At 40.0% G+C, this 19,400-nt stretch overlaps 1 protein-coding gene across 1 annotated transcript in view; it reads left to right on the top strand.

Moving 5' to 3' along the window:
- The window catches only part of TMEM19 (transmembrane protein 19), a 14,598-nt gene extending 7,653 nt beyond the window's left edge, over nt 1-6,945 (top strand). The window contains exons 3-6 of the mRNA XM_009327546.1: nt 1,519-1,656; nt 1,974-2,228; nt 3,493-3,702; nt 6,582-6,945. Of these exons, the coding sequence (XP_009325821.1) occupies nt 1,519-1,656; nt 1,974-2,228; nt 3,493-3,702; nt 6,582-6,745 (767 nt within the window). The 3' untranslated portion in view covers nt 6,746-6,945. The remainder of the gene's footprint in view (nt 1-1,518; nt 1,657-1,973; nt 2,229-3,492; nt 3,703-6,581) is intronic.
- The last annotated feature ends 12,455 nt before the right edge of the window (nt 6,946-19,400 follow it).

Below are 19,400 nucleotides of genomic sequence, written 5' to 3'. Positions count from 1 at the left end.
GCGTTTGTCTTCCCAAGTAACCGTTACGCGTGATGGAGCCCTGCTTTCCTGGAGATGGCTGAACACCTGCCTGCCCATGGGAAGTAGTGAATGAATTCCTTGTTTTGCTTTGCTTGCGTGTGTGGCTTTTGCTTTACCTATTGAACTGTCTTTATCTCAACTCATGAGTTTTCTCACTTTTACCCTTCTGATTCTCTCCCCCATCCCACCGGGGGGGAGTGAGCGAGCGGCTGTGTGGTGCTTAGTTGCCAGCTGAGGTTAAACCACGACAGGTTCACATAGAGGTAATGAAATGGCAGAGGCAGTGGTAAAGAAATACCATAAAACTGAGCCATGTCAGCAGCCTACCTGCCTGGTAGGAAACCAGTAGAGATAACATTGTTCTCCTTTGTGTAATATGAACAGTTTTAGGCATTTTTTGCCTCCCAAAAATGAGAAGAAAATTAAACCTGTACTTCACTTCAAGCAAATGACTGTTTCAACAAAGGTTTTTCTTGACCACGTGAGGAAAAACCCCAGCGTAGCATACAATAGTGTTTGCTGGAATCTGATGGCAAGATTTCCGTGTGAGGTGATTCACCCTTGTCTTGTGACACTGTCTGAATAGACAGTTGATGGAAAGAAACAGGACCTCAAACCCTTTCCTTCCATGTCACACATTTTGCAAATCTTGTTCTGTCTGTGAGTGAAAGGGAGTATTCTCTAAATTAAAAAATCCCATCTTTTCTCTTCTGCTATGTTTTTACCTCTTAACGTAACAGCTCTGCTAGCCAGCTTATATTGGCATTTGCTTTAAGTGCGGCCAATTTTTTCAGTTGTGAAGAATTGTAATCTCATGGTGGGCAGTGAGAATTAGAGCACCCCTGTGGAGGAGGAGATAAAAAAGCAGCACATCCAGGAGCTCAAATACTTAAGAAAATTACAGAAAGAAAAAGATGACATAAAAATCAGAAACAGAAAAAGAAAATGAACAGAAGGGAGAAGCGGCGGCTGTTAAGATATGGAGAAGGGTTATCCAGGTTATCTTAGAGACTTTGGGGGAGGGATTTGATTCCCACACTGAATATAAACTTGCTGATGGAGACACAGCCACAGCTGTATATATGCTTCCTATACAAATAATCATATTCTTCAGGCAGGGTACTTAAATTTCCATTAGATATCCTTTGGCTTTTTTTTTTTATTGCTCTGTCTTTTATTTTTGCACAGTATTACTGATTTGTGGCAAGAGAAGGTCTTAAAAAATCACATACTTTAGCAGTAGCAATAAAATTAGCAATTTAGCAGTACAATTTAAGAGAAAATTATAAAGATAACTGATTTTTTTTTTTTTCAGTCAAGATGTCACTGGAATTCTCATACAGGTATTAGGTGCTTCAGTAATTCTCTCATTGCATGATTGTCTTAGGTTTATCATGAAGATACTCTTCGTATTCAAGAGATTCGAAATACTTAATTGCATTGCAAAGCAGACATTGTTACATGAAGGAACTTCATATACTTTTTTTTTCTTCATAGGATTGGTGGTTGGATTTATCCTTACAGTTGCAAATTACAGTTTCTTCACTTCTTTGTTTGTATTTTTTGTTACTTCTTCAAAACTTACTAAATGGAAAAAAGATATAAAGAAGCAAATAGATTCAGAATACAAAGAAGGTAAGCTATAATATTTTAATTCTTTCAGATCCCTTGTAGAGAATAAATACTGCATACTCTTCTTCCTTTCACAGGGTCAGATGAGATGTAACATCCACAGTAGGGAACGCTGTTGTCGTGCCTCCCCTCCACCCTTATCGCTATGAACATCAGCAAGCGACTTTTTTGCTTCTGTTCTATTTAATAAATTGCTATCTAGTTTCTGATTTGAAAGTGTCTCTTTAACTTTATATATGTCTATTTTGCTTTTGTCTCATGCTGTTGCCTGTCAAAGTGTTTTGCCTGAAAATACTAAAATTTAGTTTTTGTCACTTTAGGTGGACAGAGGAATTGGGTGCAAGTATTCTGTAACGGTGGTGTTCCTACTGAGCTGGCTGTCTTATATATGATAGAAAATGGACCCGGTGAAATTCCGATAGACTTTTCAAAGCAATATACAGCATCATGGATGTGCTTATCCCTTTTGGGAGCTTTGGCATGCTCCGCTGGCGATACATGGGCTTCAGAGATTGGTAGTGTTCTGAGTAAAAGCAAGCCAAGGTTGATAACAACCTGGGAAAAGGTTCCAGTAGGTGAGGTGTTACCTGTTCTACATGTCTTAATGTTTTGCTGATCTGTTTTGAATTATGCATGCAACTTGAAAAGTTCAAAAAAAGTCCCAGAAAACCAAACATCAGAAATTTGGGATTTGAAAATTTTAGCAGGAATTTTTGAAATGGAATTCACTCAGTTGTGTTCCTGCTGCATCTCATTGGTGAGATGCACCAACATGGTTGAATCACCATCCGTGGAGGTTTTTAAAAGACGGGTAGATGAGGCGCTTAAGGACATGGTTTAGTGGGCATGGTGGTGTTGGGTTGACGGTTGGACTCGATCTTAGAGGTCTCTTCCAACCTTAATGATTCTATGATTCTATGAACATAGCATCCAGGGAGCTAAAATCATTCTTAGTGAATGCTGTCACTTGTCATCTCTGGTAAGTGATGAGAAAAAAGTGTTTATACTGCCAGTAATATATAAGTTATCATCTGAATTTTTCAGACATTAAAATTTTAATCAGTAGAAGAATATATATATATGTTCAATACAGACACTGCAGAAAATTCACTTCTTAACCCAATCTCTCATTTCCTTTAACATCTTACCCGAGGGTGGGTAAAGTGAACCTTCTGTCTGTGAAACCTTGTCTGTACAGTGGATGCCATCACTACCTTAAAGCAGCATGTCTTTTTTGAGCCTTGCTGGCACGTTGATATGAGTTTTAGATCTTGTGGGATAGGATTTAAACGCGTGGGCATTTTTTTTTTCTTTTTATAAGTGTTATTCAGATTTTTATTCAGTGAACTGTCAAGCATCTTCCTTTCTATGGATTTTGCTCCTTCTTTTAAATTTGTTGGTGAAATATATCTTGGTATACTTGTCTGAAAGAGGCATTGTTTTAATAACATGCACATCTCAAGCTCTGTATTTTTGGAGCAAATATCTTTTTCTCCTCTTCCCCCCCCCCACCCACCTCCCCCCCCGTCTTTACAGCACACAAATACCAGGTGACATTGCGAGGTGTGCTCTCTGGTTTTTACTTAATTTAATGCTAGCGAATATGTCTAGATAACTAGCCTTAGAGAAAGCAAAAGTAATAGTAATAGGCTGTAATGGTACAGATTAAGTTTCTCAATAGCATAATGGGAGTTGTAAATAAAAGCTGTGGTAGCAGAGGCTTGTGGATATAAGGGGGGAAGATCACTATGAACACAGTTTTGATTTCTATAAAACATTTGAACAAATATAAGTCTTTAAGAAAAAGTTTGTAAATCAGCTTGGTTTTGTTTGCTTTAGGTACTAATGGAGCAATTACTTTAGTGGGCCTGCTCTCAAGTTTGCTTGGGGGCATGGCAGTAGGTACAGCCTACTTCATAACACAACTCATTTTCGTGACTGATCTGGAAATATCTGCTCCGCAATGGCCCATTGTTGTGTTTGGTGCAGCAGCTGGCTTACTGGGATCAATTGTTGATTCATATTTGGGAGCTACGATGCAATACAGCGGTAAGATTTTTTTTTTTTTTTTTTTACACTCTCCTAATGTAACCTAAAAATGGACTTGAATTTCCAGAAGGGCTGAGGATGGGATTTTTAAATGGAAAAAATACAGAATTAGCAACACAAAGGACAAAGGGAACCAAAGTGATGGACATGATAATGAAAACAAGAGCAAGGGCAGTTGGTCCTTTTCCACTTTTTGATTTGTTTATCTTATATTACTGTCTTGTTGATGACTGAAAGAGACCAGAGATCTCCAACATGTTACCTTGGAAAAAGCAATTGCTGCCCTCTCCTTTTCTATATATCTAATTATAGTAACATTTTATAAGAGAAAACGTCAGCTTAATTTTATCCATTCACTTAGATTAAGTTGTCACTGCAGAAGCTCCATTTCTAACTCTGAAGACTTAGCAATAGTCTCAGCTTTAAGAATTAAATAAGAAAAGCTCCAGGAAAATGTGCACAATATTATACTTTGTTTTTTTCCACTGCTTAATAGACTACTGTTTCCTATAAGTTAAGCTTATCACAAACTAGCTGTGACTTTAAAAAAAAAGAAATCATGTCCATTTTAAAAAAAAAAATTGTTGGCTGGCTGATCCTAAATGATTTCAGTATTTATTTGCTCATTGCCCTTAAGGATCATTGTCTGTGAATAAACACTACAGACAACCTTTAGGCTAAACTGTAAACTTACCCTGTGTTTAAAAATTGTTTAAAGACCGTATCTGACACTTCTGTTAAACAGCTGGTTTACAGAGAGAACTTAAGTTTTCAGATTTCATTGTCAATATACTTATTTGTTGGAAGTCAAGGTCTGAATGTGCAGATGAACTGCCTGAGAGATACAAGTCCTTTAAATCTACCATCGCAGTGAGAACTGCAAACCGTTGTTGACGCTGTGGATTTGGCTTTCCAGCAATTTTTATGCTCTGTTCCTTGTAGTTCCAGGAAAGTCCAAAATATAATGGAGTGTTTAACCATTTGAGGAATTTTTAGATCTTTCTGTACTAAAGAGGAAACACTTAAGCACTCAGACAATGTTTCATGCTCCTAATGAGGCAGATGCATTAAGAGAATGTGGTAAACGTAGCTAATGCACACCTGCATTTATCAGCATGTATTTCTCCTTCGCTTCAGATATTTTTCCATGCTCAGCAGCTTGCTTTGCTAGCTGCAGCAGGGACAGTATGCAAGTTCCACAATTTCTTTTACAAATTCATAAGCACTGTTGGAGTATGTATACTGTGGTATATACATGCTGTGATACAGATTAAATCCTGCTGCTCATGTGGTGCACACTGTTAGGTTTTTTGTCCCTCCTTACTTTAAACCGCTTTTCCAATCCCTATTAATGCGGTCTCATAAGAAACACTCCAGTCTCTCTGCAGCGTCTTGAAAAACAATAAATAAATATGGCAGTGGTAATAAAGAATTGTGTCCTTTTTTGAAAACAGTATGCTACCACTGCTACTCCCTTCTGTCAGTGTTTTTCCTGTTAGTAATCTTCCTACATTTGGTTTACGTAATAGTCTGTGATACCCACTGTTTCTGAGAGAAAGTCCTTGCCTAACCACACATTTATCAAGTAAAACTTTGTCTGAATAGCTGCGCAGAATTAGATTCAAATTTTCCTGTGTTATCAGTCTGAAGCCATACCTATTCTGTAAATAACAAAGCTAAGGGAAGGACTTACTGTTACCTTTCCTACTTGTTTATGCTCTGAATCTACGCTTTCTGTGCATTTGAGGTGTATATTTATAAAAATTTATTCCCAGTTTTTCTCTCAAGAAAACCAACAACTTTCTAAAACATAGCAAGTGTTAAGAGTTAAACTATCAGGCTTTGAAGTTTGATTTTTCTGTAGCTCTTTTGCATTACCCAAAGCTAGGTTTAAATGTATAATTCAAAGGTAACTGTGATACCAGCTGTATACCTGCCAAGCAGGTTTGTGGCGTGGGGTTTTTTTAAGTTTTGTCTGAGGTGCTGAAAATTTTGTAATAAAGCAGCAGCTCAAAATGAAATTTCCATGTTGTGAGTATTAGCAGATATTCAAATCTACAGAGAAAAATAACGTTAATATAAAGTGTGCTGATTTGTTTTGGAATGTTTCTTCATGTCAGCCTTAAATGTGTGCATATGCATGGGCCCAGTTAATACTTCACTATGGTGTAAGTTGGCATTAAAAACAAACGTCCTAGAATTTTTGCTTTTATCAGCACGTAAAGTAATGCAGCTGGACAAAACATTAGATAACGGTGTGTATACAGTACCAGCTAATGAAACGCAGCGCTAGAGTACTGCTAGTACAGAGGCAGAGCAAGAGAAGGCTTAAGTAGTAGGAAAAAAACCCAGCTGCTGGTAGTATAAAACTGCTGTGTAAATAGAAATGTTAAATTCAACCTCTGTAAAGATCTTGTTTTCTGTCAGATCCAGTAATAATGTTATTTCCATAAAGTTCCGTTGAAAACAAATGTATCTTCTTGACAGGAAATACATGTTGCTAATCAGTTGTTTCTGTTCTGTTCAAAACAGCATCCTTTGCCTTAGAGTGGCTCTTGGAATAGCTTTTTCCTCTTCTGGTTTAGCTTGTGTTTCATTCCTTTCTTTGCTCTGGAACTACGTAAGGAGAGAAGTAGACCTGCCAGAAGTGTAACTTTTAAAAGAAGTAACTTCTAACATAAAGTATTGCATTTATATCCCATTCTTTGAAGCTACCAGAATAAACTAACTGTAATTTAATTTAGTCTGTTGGTGACTTTTCTTACAGAGGTTTAACACCGTAATGGTAAACTAAATTTAGGAATTTGCATACACTTGGTTACTAAGTTTCTTTTCAGCTTGTTTGGCTTTGTAAAATTAAGTTTTTTATCTTTTCCCAGGTTTTGACCAGAATATCGGCATGGTTGTCAACCACCAAACAAAAGACTCCAAGCACATATCTGGAAAACCTATATTAGACAACAATGCAGTAAATCTTTTTTCTTCTATAATCATTGCTTTGGTGCTTCCAGGCGTGGCGTGGTGTTTCTGGCCCAGGGGTTGACATGGTTTAAGGTTTTCTGCATGTGATTCATTACTCAAAGGCTCTGAAGAGTTCTCTTTGAACTCTTTTGAAGAGAGGGATCTGAATCTTTCAGAGAGCCAGAGGACTTTCCATCTCAACTTACTAAGGCTGTAAGCTTCATATGGCAATTGGCATCTGTCACGGCAAGGAAAGGGTTTTGTCAATATGCTCTTGCTGCTGCTCTTTAAATGGATGTAGATCATTGCCAAGAGAGGTGAAGCACTTCATTTATCCTCATGGAGCTGAAGGATTGGCGTCTACGTTCTCTCCGTTCCCCAGCATCTGGAAGGGCAAGAAACTGGAAATAGAAGTCTAATCTACATCAGTCGGTGTGGTGGAGCATTGTGGCTATTGTCCAAGCCAGACACGAAGAAACATAAAGAAACTTTATGTAGGCAGTGGTAACACAGGTGAAATGGGTGAATTCTGGTATTTCCCATAATCTACAGTATGTAAGGTTTTATGGAAATTTTTTTTGGAGGGGGGGAAGAGAGAAGTAAGCCTTGTTGCCTATTCTGTATCCTGATACTCCGGATCTCAGTGGAGATCCTGATCTCCACTTCCCTGAGAAGAGGGTTGGTAAAAGTGGTGCCATTACATAATGTTTGAAGCAAAAGACTAAATTTAAAATAAAAACTCACTAGTTTTTCCACTAAGAATAATAAATTTGTCTGTGCTTTTTTTTTGACATCTTTATTTCCAAACTGATGACATTTATGAAGATTGTCAATACTGTGGTACTTATTAAATTATCTAAAATTAAAGATTACAGTTGTGAAGTCACATTCATCTCTTTAGAAGTAGAACATTTTCTCCGTAAGCATGGAATTGTTCCGTAATATTTAGCATTCCTACCAAACTATACTCTTTGGTTCTTTCTCAGCAGTGGAAGTGTTTCCCCTTTTGGTTGGGGTTGCTATTCAGAGATGATGGCCTCAACCAAAGAAGCTACAGAGGTTATCCTCGTAGTGAATGGGGAAAGTCTCGCTTACAAACCATTTCAAAACGGGAATTTAACTTTTGGTGCTCAGGTTTCCTGTATTAGGTGATTCCATCTTCCATCATTAATTTATAAAAGAGGTGAAAGTAATTTAGCCAGCACAGATTGTATTTAAACTTTAGAGATACCCTCATAATAACCTGTCGCTGTCAACATTCAGAAGGTAGGGCCCATACTGTTAACTTATAAAAAGGTTTTTATCTTTAGAGATAGGTGAGTATTTTGTATTAAACATCTGATATTTTTTACAAATGTCTTGTGTATGTTGACAGTCTTAATTCACTTGAATTGTGTATTACGTCACCTTTCATGGGAATATTGAAAAATTTTAACACCTTCCATGTTGAGTTTACTCTTTTGAAATCTAGTCTATATAAATCTGGAATTTATCACCGGAACTAGTTCGCTGTATTATCCAATTATACAGACGAGATTTCAAACTAGTAAAAGCTTTCTGAAAAGAACAAATTGCGTGGCTGCTCTGTGTCTGTTCCTGTGGAAAGGCACAAAATTATAAAAGGAATATATGCACTTAAACTGTAACAATAAACACTTGAGATTTTTATGCATTGTTTGGATTTATGCTGCTTCTAAATAAACACTGTATTAGTTGTCTTCTAAGATTTTATTAATACTGTTGTGATTTCTAGAATTAAGAAAGACACAAGTTTTGTAAGATACTTTTTATTTCAATTAAATGCCTTAATTTTGTTTTTTTTTGTTTCCTGAAACAAAGTATCCTTTCAGACACTAAAGTGGGCATGGTCAGCTTTTCACTATTTAATATGGGTCTCATTTGAAAAACAGCTTGCCATAGTGAGATGACATCTGTGATTTTAAATTCATAGCAGCATGAAATGCTCTGATCTGTTACCGTATGAACGAATGTGATCTGAACGAACTCCTGCCAGTGGGGCCTTCAAAGGCCGTCATTCAGCATTTTTTATTTGTCATGTCTTAGTGATGACCCTTTTGAAATTCCCACTCATAAACCTCCAGCATTTAGAAAGATCTGAGCGCTCTTGAACTCTAAAAAGGACAGTGTTAACTCTGGGTACATTATATTGAGTGGAGTAGAGCTTATGCAAATATTGTTCCATTTAACTTATATAGTAGCTGTAACACTGGTGGGGGGGGGGGGTAGGGGATACAGGGAAGGAGTTGCAGCATGTGACAAACTGCCTATAAACAGATGTGTGTCACTAAGAGCAGTGCCTGAAGTAAGAGGGAGAGTGATAAAAAGAGGAGCTAGGAGAAAACCAAGGAAGTGGATAGATTTGAAGGTGCAAAATAGGTCACTGCAGTAAGCAAATTTAATTCCATTCTTTAAACACTCAAATATTTGTTTTGCTTCAGAGCCATGGGTACCACTAGTGTACGAGATAACTCTGTCACTGATTTTCCTTTCATATTGAAGTGGCACCAATATTTCCACAGCACCAAGAGGATACACTCAATATTTTTTTTTTAATTGAAGAGGTTACGATTGTGAACTGGCACTGGATAAATGTGATAGATTGATATTCACATTAAAATCTGTTAGGATTGGGCATCTCAGATTTCTAAGTAGGATTTGTTTTCTTTGTGTTTCCTCCTTCTAAGATGGCAGATCCCAGAGCAGGGGCAAGTGCTTAGGTCCCCATTCAGCCTTTTTTAAAATTTCATTATCCAGCGTCTTAAATTGCAGTAAGTCAGTCTTCTTCAACCAGGAGTTAACCTGTTTTACAGAAAGTTTATTCACTTAAAGCTTTGTAGGTACATTACAGTCTGCTGCTGGCTATTGCCGTAACTGGATAGTCACTTTCAATTTAAATACTGCTTCTGTTGGGGGGTGGGTTGCAGCTCACAATTACGGGCCTGTTGTAATGCGCAAATAAGAGCAGGTACATGAATTCACTCAGACTATGTGGATCCCTGCAGTGCTCTCAAGCCTGCAGCCACCTTCAGTAAATATTAATGCAAGTCCCACATGAAGGTGAAATATGGGAATGTAGAAGTAAAGCTGTTGGGCAAATTGTGGCTTGTACTTAGGTACTCCCAAATCTGTAAAACTTGAGACCAAGTAAAGAAATTCCACCAAGACAGCATTTATTCAGTAGCTTTTCTACAGCTTGCAGGAAAAAATGGGCCAATTTTAATATCTTGCCACTACAACCACGAACTTGAATCGTAGAACAGCCCGGGCTGGAAGGGACCTCGAAGGACCATCTGGTCCAACCTTCCATGGGAAAGGGAGCCTAGATGAGATTATCGAGCACCCTGTCTAACTGCATCTTGAAAACCTCCGGTGAATACCACGGTGATGTGAGTTCTGGCTGGGAGACCTGCCATGTGACTGGCTGATAATATGAAGTAGTAATGTCATACATGTTATCACTTTGAAAATATCTTTAGAATAAAAGTACCCTCCCTTAGCAGATCTTCTAATAGGATTGTTTGCTCTGTGCTGCTCTGGGATCTGCCATCTTAGAGCAGGGGCAAGTGCTGGTTCCTAATCCAGGTGGTTGACTGAAGAAGAAAAGACTAGGTTTAGCTGAAATGTGGAAGAACCAGTCTGACCCGTGTTGAGGGACCTGGTTTTGGAAAGGGGAATACCACCAATCTGGAAACAACCACCAGTTTGGGGGAAGCTACCTGGCTGGACTTGCAGAGCCACCTGTGAAGACCTGTATAACTTGTTTGCAGCTCTCTTGCCTGGTGGCTGGTTTTTGTGGCTTTGTTCAAACAAGCATAAAGCAGAATTAAACGCTGCAATGTGATCACTGTCCAAATGGGACTTGGAGGTTCAAATCTACGCTACTAGCAAGGATGGCAGCAGTGTAAAAAAACATGAATGCATTCTGCAGTTAGAGAAAATGTCAGTAGAAAGCAAGAAAGCAGTAAGAAAAGTCTTCTGGTGCTTAGACGGTATTTGTTAATATCTAATAACCTCAGTAACTAGTTTTGTAAAGACTTTGCACATGCAGCCCTAGCCGCAAAGCTAAGAAGGTGGAAAACTCATGTTGGCCCTAAGAAGCAACATCATGCACATAATACAGAAGTAAACACCTGTGCACAAGCTTCTTGTTACAAAGGCTGAGCTCTGCCCCCCAACCTTGTGGTTCTGTAAACTGTGGAGAATATGCCGTTCTTAATTCTCTCTTTCAATTAACCCAGTTACAGGCTTCGTAGAAGCCCTTGGGTTCCCAACATGTTTGTTTAGATAAATACATCAGTCAACCTCTACCCCTACAACCCAGCACAGCTACACATTTATAAAAGCATCAAAATCCCCATGAAACAGCCCAGATCACTGCTTCGTATCAATACTGGGCTTGCATCAGTCATGGGGGTGACAAATAGTTACTGTGCTCTGTTGTCTCCTGCTGAGGGGCTCTTGCTGCAGTGACTTCTGCAGAGTTCAGCCCAGTACTAGAAAAGCAATGACCTCTGTCATCCCAATTTTTTTGTTACCGCTACTTGTTATCCTGATGTTTCATTATTCCATTTGCTGACTTCCTAAGTCCTGAAATCATTCCACCATCGAAAGCTGCTGCAATCAAATGCTCTCCCAAAATAACTGTAGTTTCAGTCTGCCTTCAAACTGTCAAATGCCTCTGGTCATGGCGCTCCCAATATATACGCATCATCTCGTTGCATTAAGTGTTTCCTCCTAATACAATTTAAAAAGAACAAGTGAGAGGAGATGATTCATGATGCATTGGGATAAGAAGCATGAGTGTAACTCACCTCTGGAATTCTGGAAACCCTATGTCTTTTGGTAGGTGCCGTAAGAAAAAGAAGAAATGACTGTGAGCATCTGACATTGCACTCAGCGGTGTCTGCCCGAGAGGCTCTATAGTTCACCTACAGTTGACTGTGCAAAGCTATGCCAGGAAAAAAAAAAAACCACAAGAAAACCAACCAAACCCTAAAAAGTGCCCGAAGCCATTATCACAAGGCAAAATGGAAGCATAATTTAATTTATTGTACTTTAGAGTTTGAAGTTAAACAAACAAAAATATTCTCACACTGCATTGCCTATAGATTTATGAGTAATACACCACTTAGATTCAGATAGGTTTGGTTTGGAGTGGTTTAACATATAGTTCAGAACTCACCTGAAATAAGAATGCAATCTAGATTTCAAGCTTAGATGCCTTTCCTTTTTCTCTTCTTATCTCCAACGAAGCCAGTTTTTTACTAGGTATTTTGATTTTTTTCCACAATGGAAAACTGCTGGTCATCTGTCTTCACTTACTGTTCTATGTGAGAACCTATCTTCATTCTTAAGGTATAACAAAGTCAAGAGGACAGAGGCAAGGATAAACCCATGTGTAGTTTTAAAAATGCTTTGCCCAATTCTTCCCTGCAGATGTTTTTGCACTAGAGTGCAAGCTCTAGCTTGATTACAGCATGCTCCGCTTCATTGACTTGTACTCTTAAATCGTCCATAGGCAAATTGTTCTCCTGCCTCCAGCCCTCCGTGCAATCACAGGAACGCAGGCCTTGCCCAGTGCGCGGCTTGAGTGAGCTTGGAATAGCATTTTTAGAAGGCGAATAAAGTCCAAATTCAGAAAATACACAACGGCTTAATTTAAATGTTCTCCAACCCAAAATGCTCTCCAACCCAGTCTAGTGACTTTTGCCACACATTTCTTCTTTGTTAGAGAATTTCAGTATTTTCATAGCCAATAAATTATCTTTCACTCCTGATATTTGGCACATTTAAAGTGAAAGACATGCTGTATCTCAGATTTTTTCCCTTAATTCCTGGTTATTTTCACTGTAACAGGGCAGTGTTGTTACCCTCTATTTTCCTGAGATTTTTGAGAATACTGCTTTTATTGAAAAAAGTAAAACTTTCACGTGCTCACTTAATACTTATGCTAAAAACTGAGCTACTGGTGGTACCAAATCATTATCTGCCATAGGAGAAAAGCGAGTGCTTAAGAATTTCATAAGTAGCCAAACTGAAAAGAGGAAATGAATTAATGCAACAGTTTATTTCATATTAAGGAATGCAAATGAACATGTCATTTAATGGCAGCCTGAATTCCAGCAGGCATGTGTTAATGTTCATACTCAGCATTTAAGCATTGTCCTGAAGAATGAAAGGTGTTAACAATTAGCTGTGCTGACATTTGTACATAACGTAACAGCAAAATCCTACTGGATTTAATAGGCACTGCTATAAAGGCTGCTTTTTGACACCTCTAATTTTAAAAAATTAAAACTGTCAAGAGTGTTCTCTTTGAGGACTAGCCATTTGCTGAAGTTAAAATCCAACTTTTTTAAAAGCTTTTTTTTATAATTTGTTAGGGGTAGTATATTTTAGAATAGTAATTTTCTTCACACCGTTACCAGGATAACATTTTGTTTAAAGGTTATTCATACTTTTTGCCCAAGAAGCAAACATTAAAAATGTAAGCCCAAAAGATTTTTTTAAAATTTAAATGGAGTTAAAGTTATTGAAATTACTATTAAATCTGTGATACTGTTTAAATTCCCCTAAGTGATATCTGTATGCACTTGCAGACAGCAGCTCTAGTTCGGTATTTAAGCTAGAAGGTAAGAGAATGAGCCTTGTGATAGTGATGTGTACGTATCAGTCTGTACCCATGTCTTCACAGAATTTACAAGTCCAAAAATAACACCTGCACGTATGCCATTTTGGGGTTGTTATCACTAGTTCTTTGCAATTGTAATCCTCTCCTGTTATATATCCTTTCCTGTTTATTTTCTGCCATTATCTGAAGAATCCAGTTTTCTTCATTCCAGTCTCCTCTCTCTCTCTGTTTTACTGCCCTAGCTCCTGGACCGGAGTCCGCAGCTGCTCTCTGATCCTCATGAATGTGAATTAGAGGAGGAACCACAGAACAGTGACTCTTTTCATAGCAGCAGATACAAAGTTAGTGTTTACTCTCCCGTGCATGGCACAGGACTGATCTGTTTTGTGCAATTATTTTTTCCTTGCTCGTGCAAATAGTCGTATAAAAATACTATTTGATATCCTCTGGGGCCTATAATGTCTCCCTTCCCATCCAGGTTTAGGGAAAAGTGAAATGTAAAACAACAAAAGCTGACTGCTAGGGTTGAAAGTTGCAGAAAGCTGAGCTCCACTTCTGCAGTAAGGATACTGAGGAGTGCTAAGGTACCCTCTCCTGTACAAGAGTTTAATGCAAAGAGATATCTTTAGATTTGAAAGCAATCCTAAAAAAATGAGCTCAGCACCTTCCTCCAGAACCGAAGCATCGGTCCTGTGTGAGACCGTGTCAGGATGCAACAGAGACACAACCGCACCAGGATTATTTTATTTCTCTACCCAAGAGCACCTAGAATAGGTTGCCTCCCATTTTTCTCAGATAGGAAAGCTGAAAAGCAGAAAAGTAAATTAGCTTTGCCAAGCCACCTGCACTTAGTAAGAAAATGGTCCTGTCTTTAGTAATGATCTGCTCAGTAATTTTTGTAAAGACTCCTTGTAACAAGAGCACTTTTATCTCTACTGTGGGAGAGCAGTCTTAATTTGAAGTGTGTTGTGGTTTAACCTCAGTCGGCAACTGACCACCACACAGCCGCTCGCTCACTCCTTCCCCCCCACTCCCCCGCTGGGATGGGGGAGAGAATTGGAAGAGTAGAAGTGAGAAAACCCGTGGGTTGAGATAAAAACAGTTTAATAATTGAAATAGAATAATAATAACAATAATAATGATGTAATAATAATAATAGTAGTAGTAATAATAATAATATACAAAGCAAGTGTTGCACAGTGCAATTGCTCACCATCCTCCGACCGATGCCCAGCCAGTCCCCAAGCAGCAGCCCCCCTGGCCAACTCCCCCCAGTTTATGTACTTGTGCACCTGCAGCCTTCCGGGTCGGTAGAGCATGGGAAGCTGAAAAGTCCTTGGCTAGTGTAAGCACTACCTAGCAACAACTAAAACATCGGTGTGTTATCAACATTGTTCTCACCCTAAATGCAAAACACAGCACTGCACCAGCTACTAGGAAGAGAATTAACTCTATCCCTGCTGAAACCAGGACAAAGTGTCACAGGTTGATCAAAGTTTTCAGCAGGGTTATTTTCCTGCGCCTTGTTTTCACCACAGAGTTTGTACAAATCTTTGCACAGTCGATAACACTGTTGTGGTTTTGCCAAGGTCGGTGGCATCAGGCACTCCAGTGCAGCTCAAGTTCATCAGTGTTTGACCCCGCTAAGTGGAGAGCAGCGAGACACTAGCCAGCAAAACGTTCAAGCACACAGTTAATTTTAAGCACAAGAGCAGTCCCACTGAAGTGTTTGTTAGTAATCGAGGGGCGTGCTAGTGGTGTTTAAAGTTAAGCAGATCCTGAGCAGCCTTGCTGGACTGCAGTCAGCATGCTCCTCTGCATCATCTCCAGCAGATGGGCCCTACTCATGTGCGTCAAGTTCACTAAGTGCGTGCACAGCTGCAGGATTGAGTTAATCGGTTTTATCTTTGATGAATTGTGCTTAATCTTCAAACATAAAGTAACTAATTCAAAATGATTGTATTATTACTGCCATCAGTTCAGATCCTCCCTGCCCTAGCACTTATTTTCAGCCTCAGAAAAAGCATTTCAGTAGTTTTCAAAGGAGGTTTTAAAGAAATGAATGTGGATAGGCTATTTAAAATTGCTGCACCCAGAAACTGGGTGTAGTAAAACTCCTTTAAATTATATAGTACTAAAGCAATCCAGGTTGAAAACAAACCAAAAGTTCTCCAGGTGAAATGGGCATTTAGAGAGTGGCTATAATTGCTCAGATAGAAAGCTGAAACCATGATTTGCCTAAAAGATAAGCTCTAATTCATATGAGAATTAGCCAGGGAAGACATCATAATTAAATTAGACAGGAGGTGAGACTAGTTGATGGCAACAATATGTTTTGGCTTGATGGTCTGTGAACTTTATGAACTGGCCACTTATATGACCCTAGAAATGTATCTGAACGAGCAGTGACTCTCAAAATGGTGGGCCTAATTTGTGAGTGAAAATATTCTCATTGATATGGGTGGGAGTTATTGGTGCATAACACAGCCATTTAACCACACACTAATCACGTGGCAGACAAGTGACATGAACATGCAATTATACAGTCTTATAAAATGTCTCATCAACTAATTAAACAATGCAGGTGATCAATATTTCGGTTTTATATCCCACTGAAAACACTGGCAGCCCCAGACACCAGAAAGTGCCTTTCATGCTATGCTACTTCAGCAAGCAATCTGTCGTCTCTACAGTGTTGCTTCCTGAAGCGCTGGGATTTGCCCGGCGGTTTGGGGTATCTGTGGAGTGGCTTAGCTACATTCACCCACTTTCACTTACACAGCATGGTATCACATCACCAGGCTGCAGCAAAGTAAATTTAATGATAAGCAGCAATCTAGGACTTATCCTTAACATTTGACAAATCTGTGGTTTTTTGATCAGCTTGTTATTTTTATACAGCTATGCAAATGTACTCTCCTGCTACCTTAGCTCATCCTGTCCTCTGTTTTGCATGAAAAAAAGCAAAATATTTTTCTTTTACAAAGAACAGAGTTATCAGCTGGTGCCTGTTGACAGAAGCACAGCTTAATATCGAAGGAAGCATTTGTTTGCCTTGAATTTGCCACTAGATACACATAGTTTCTTCATCTGCTAACATGAATACATTTAAAATTTATTTGGACACAAAAATACCTAAGCAGCCTAATGCGTTCAGACGCAAAACAACTTGCAGGCCTTTGATGGTGAGCAGAAGTGACTTCCTGATAAAAACACAGAATTACTAAATATAGTAGGATTTCCAAAGCGGTTTGCCTCAGCAGAGCTCTACTATGGTATTAATGTTGCCGTAACACCACTGGAAGAATTTAAGCCATACTGCCATTATTGCTACAGGTCTGTGTGCTCTGTGCCCTGAGGGACTTGACATTTAATTCTGCTTGCTGAGAAGACTGTTTGAACGCGTTACAGCAACTCCTGTGGTAGGACTGGGACAGCAGGTCTGGGTTGACTTTTCCTACCAGGCTGAACTGGCAGCACCAGGGGGCCCGTCTCACCCTGCCCTGTGAATTATTTGCTTCTGTGAATTATTTGAACTCTTCTGATTGTTGCAAATAGGTTTTTGTCCCTTCCTGGGGGACTTTTGAGCTTTGTGGGCCAGGTTCCTTAGTCAGTGCCCTGGGAGTCCAGTGAGAAACAGCAGGAGACGAGGCCAGAGACAGGATTGGGGACCAAGCCACATTGGTCCACAGACCGTCAGACAGGACTGGAGACCAGCAAGGCTATCTATCATCTACCCTGTAAGTCTCAAGTCCATCCAGCTTACCGACAAGACCGGTCAGTAAGTGAGGACAGCAGGGAACAGAGCAAGGCACAGGCACACCTACAACATAGCTCGGACAAGGTCTGGGTGCTCAGGCTGGAGCTGCGCTCCTGGGACACGGGCAGAGGATGTTGGTGGGGGTCCTGGACAAGGCTGGTCAGAGCCATTGAAAAGATCTGTTCATGCATGCAGAGCCCTGACAATCCTGCTCTTCCAGACGGCAATTCAGATCAGAAGATTATCTTAGGTATTGTGAATTGTCTTCTTCCATGATGAACTACCAGTGAAGCCTACAGGTCTCAGGTCCAATAGTCTCAGGTCCTGCAGCACCTGAAGGCAGAAGCCCAGAGCTGGCTACCTGAATACACCTGTCAGTGCCACACCTAGGCTACAAACATGCAGCAGAGAAATCCCCTTGCACAGATGAGCACTGTATTCTCTTACATGGCATAGCCTCCTATAACCAAGGATCCTCTTGTATAATGTACACAGAGGGAGTAGGCAGAAGGTGTAAGCTGGCAGACTGGTGCAACCTGGGACAGTTTGGCTGTACTGAAGTGAGAACCCAGGTAAATGTGATACAGAATCAAGAGATCTTGGATAGTTCCTTGATGCTGAATTTATTCTGCCATTTATTGCGACATGTCTGATACTGATGACATCTATGAGTTGTTGCAATGAAAGATCCTATGGAGTTTAGTGAAAAGAGCAAAGGTTAGCACTGTCTTCTAGACGACTTGCATGCTGGGTTACTACAGCCTGTTTCATTCATAAGTGTTCTGGTGAGTTAAAAGTTTGCAGCATTGTTCATTTCTTTCTCCCCAACTTTTCTGCACTGGAGGTTGTACTGTAGCTTCCTTTCACCACACCTCAGTGACGTCTGCTTGTCTTATCTGCTGGTGAAGTTCCCATATTTTGTACAGCAGCATAGATCAAAGATGAGAAACATCCAGGGAATGTTTAATGAAATGCATTACCTAAGAATCAGTTGTCGTCTTTTCAATACTAACCTCATTTTTACAAAATAAAGGCCATTTCCTGAAAAGCTCCATTAAACTATTTTTTCCCTTTGTTGCTATGCCAAAATTACAAAACTTCCAGTTGTGCAAACCCTATTTTACAGCTCTTGTTCCTGATCTGCTCAGACCCATGACCTCCACTACCAGCACCTCCTCTGCAGTGCTGCTCCCCAAGGCTCTCACACTGTAGGTATAGGCATTGCTGCCTTGAAGACAGGAAGGTCTATTCCACCTTTGGTCAGAGAGAACTGTTGTGCACAGAACAATGCATGGAAAAGTGTGAAGAGTGAGTGATATTACAGCATACGTAGCATCAGAGAGACCATGTCATTGTGTCGAAGTACATAAGCACTTGTTTTATGTTTCCCCATGGAACGAGTCAATTCAGATACACAGGTAATTTCAGCCTCCCCTTTTTAAACAAGATGATTTCCTTCACATCTTCCTTTATGATGTTAACAGTCTGTGGGGAAAAACAAGAGTCCAAGAAATTGCTCACATTTCCCTGGAGAATTCAAACTGAGCTCAATGGAAAGAGAAGTGGAAAACTAGTCATCACCTGTAACTTCAGACCTTTTTCTAGAATCATAGAATCATAGAATGGTTTGGATTGGAAGGGACCTTAAAGTTCCAACTCCCCTGCCATGGTCAGGGACACCTTCCACTAGACCAGGTTGCTCAAAGCCCCATCCACCCTGGCCTTGAACACTTCCAGAGATGGGGCATCCACAACTTCTCTGGGCAACCTGTTCCAATGTCTCACCACCCTCATAGTGAAGAATTTCTTCCTTATATCTAATCTAAATCTACCCTCTTCCAGTTTAAAGCCATTACCCCTTGTCCTATCACTACATGTCCTTGTAAAAAGTCCCTCTCCAGCTTTCCTGTAGGCCCCCTTCAGGTACTGGGAAGGCTGCTATAAGGTGTCCCTGGAGTCTTCTCTTCTCCAGGCTGAACAATCCCAACTCTCTCAGCCTGTCTTCATAGGAGAGGTGCTCCAGCCCTCTGATCATCTTCGTGGCCCTCCTCTGGACTCATTCCAACAGGTCCATGTCTTTCCTGTGCTGAGGACTCCAGAGCTTGACACAGTACTCCAGGTGGGGTCTCACGAGAGTGGAGCAGAGGGGCAGAATCACCTCCCTTGACCTACTGGTCATGCTTCTTTTGATGCAGCCCAGGATACAGTTGGCTTTCTGGGCTGCAATTGCACATTGCCAGGTCGTGTTGAGCTTCTCATCAACCAGCACCCCCAAGTCCTTCTCCTCAGGGCTGCTCTCAATCCATTCTCCGCGCAGCCTGTATT

This window comes from Pygoscelis adeliae, unplaced genomic scaffold, assembly GCF_000699105.1.
Source record: "Pygoscelis adeliae isolate BGI_AS28 unplaced genomic scaffold, ASM69910v1 Scaffold113, whole genome shotgun sequence".
NCBI lineage: Eukaryota > Metazoa > Chordata > Aves > Sphenisciformes > Spheniscidae > Pygoscelis > Pygoscelis adeliae.
Note: the sequence above shows the minus strand (reverse complement) of the source record. Positions and strands in the feature narration are given on the sequence as shown.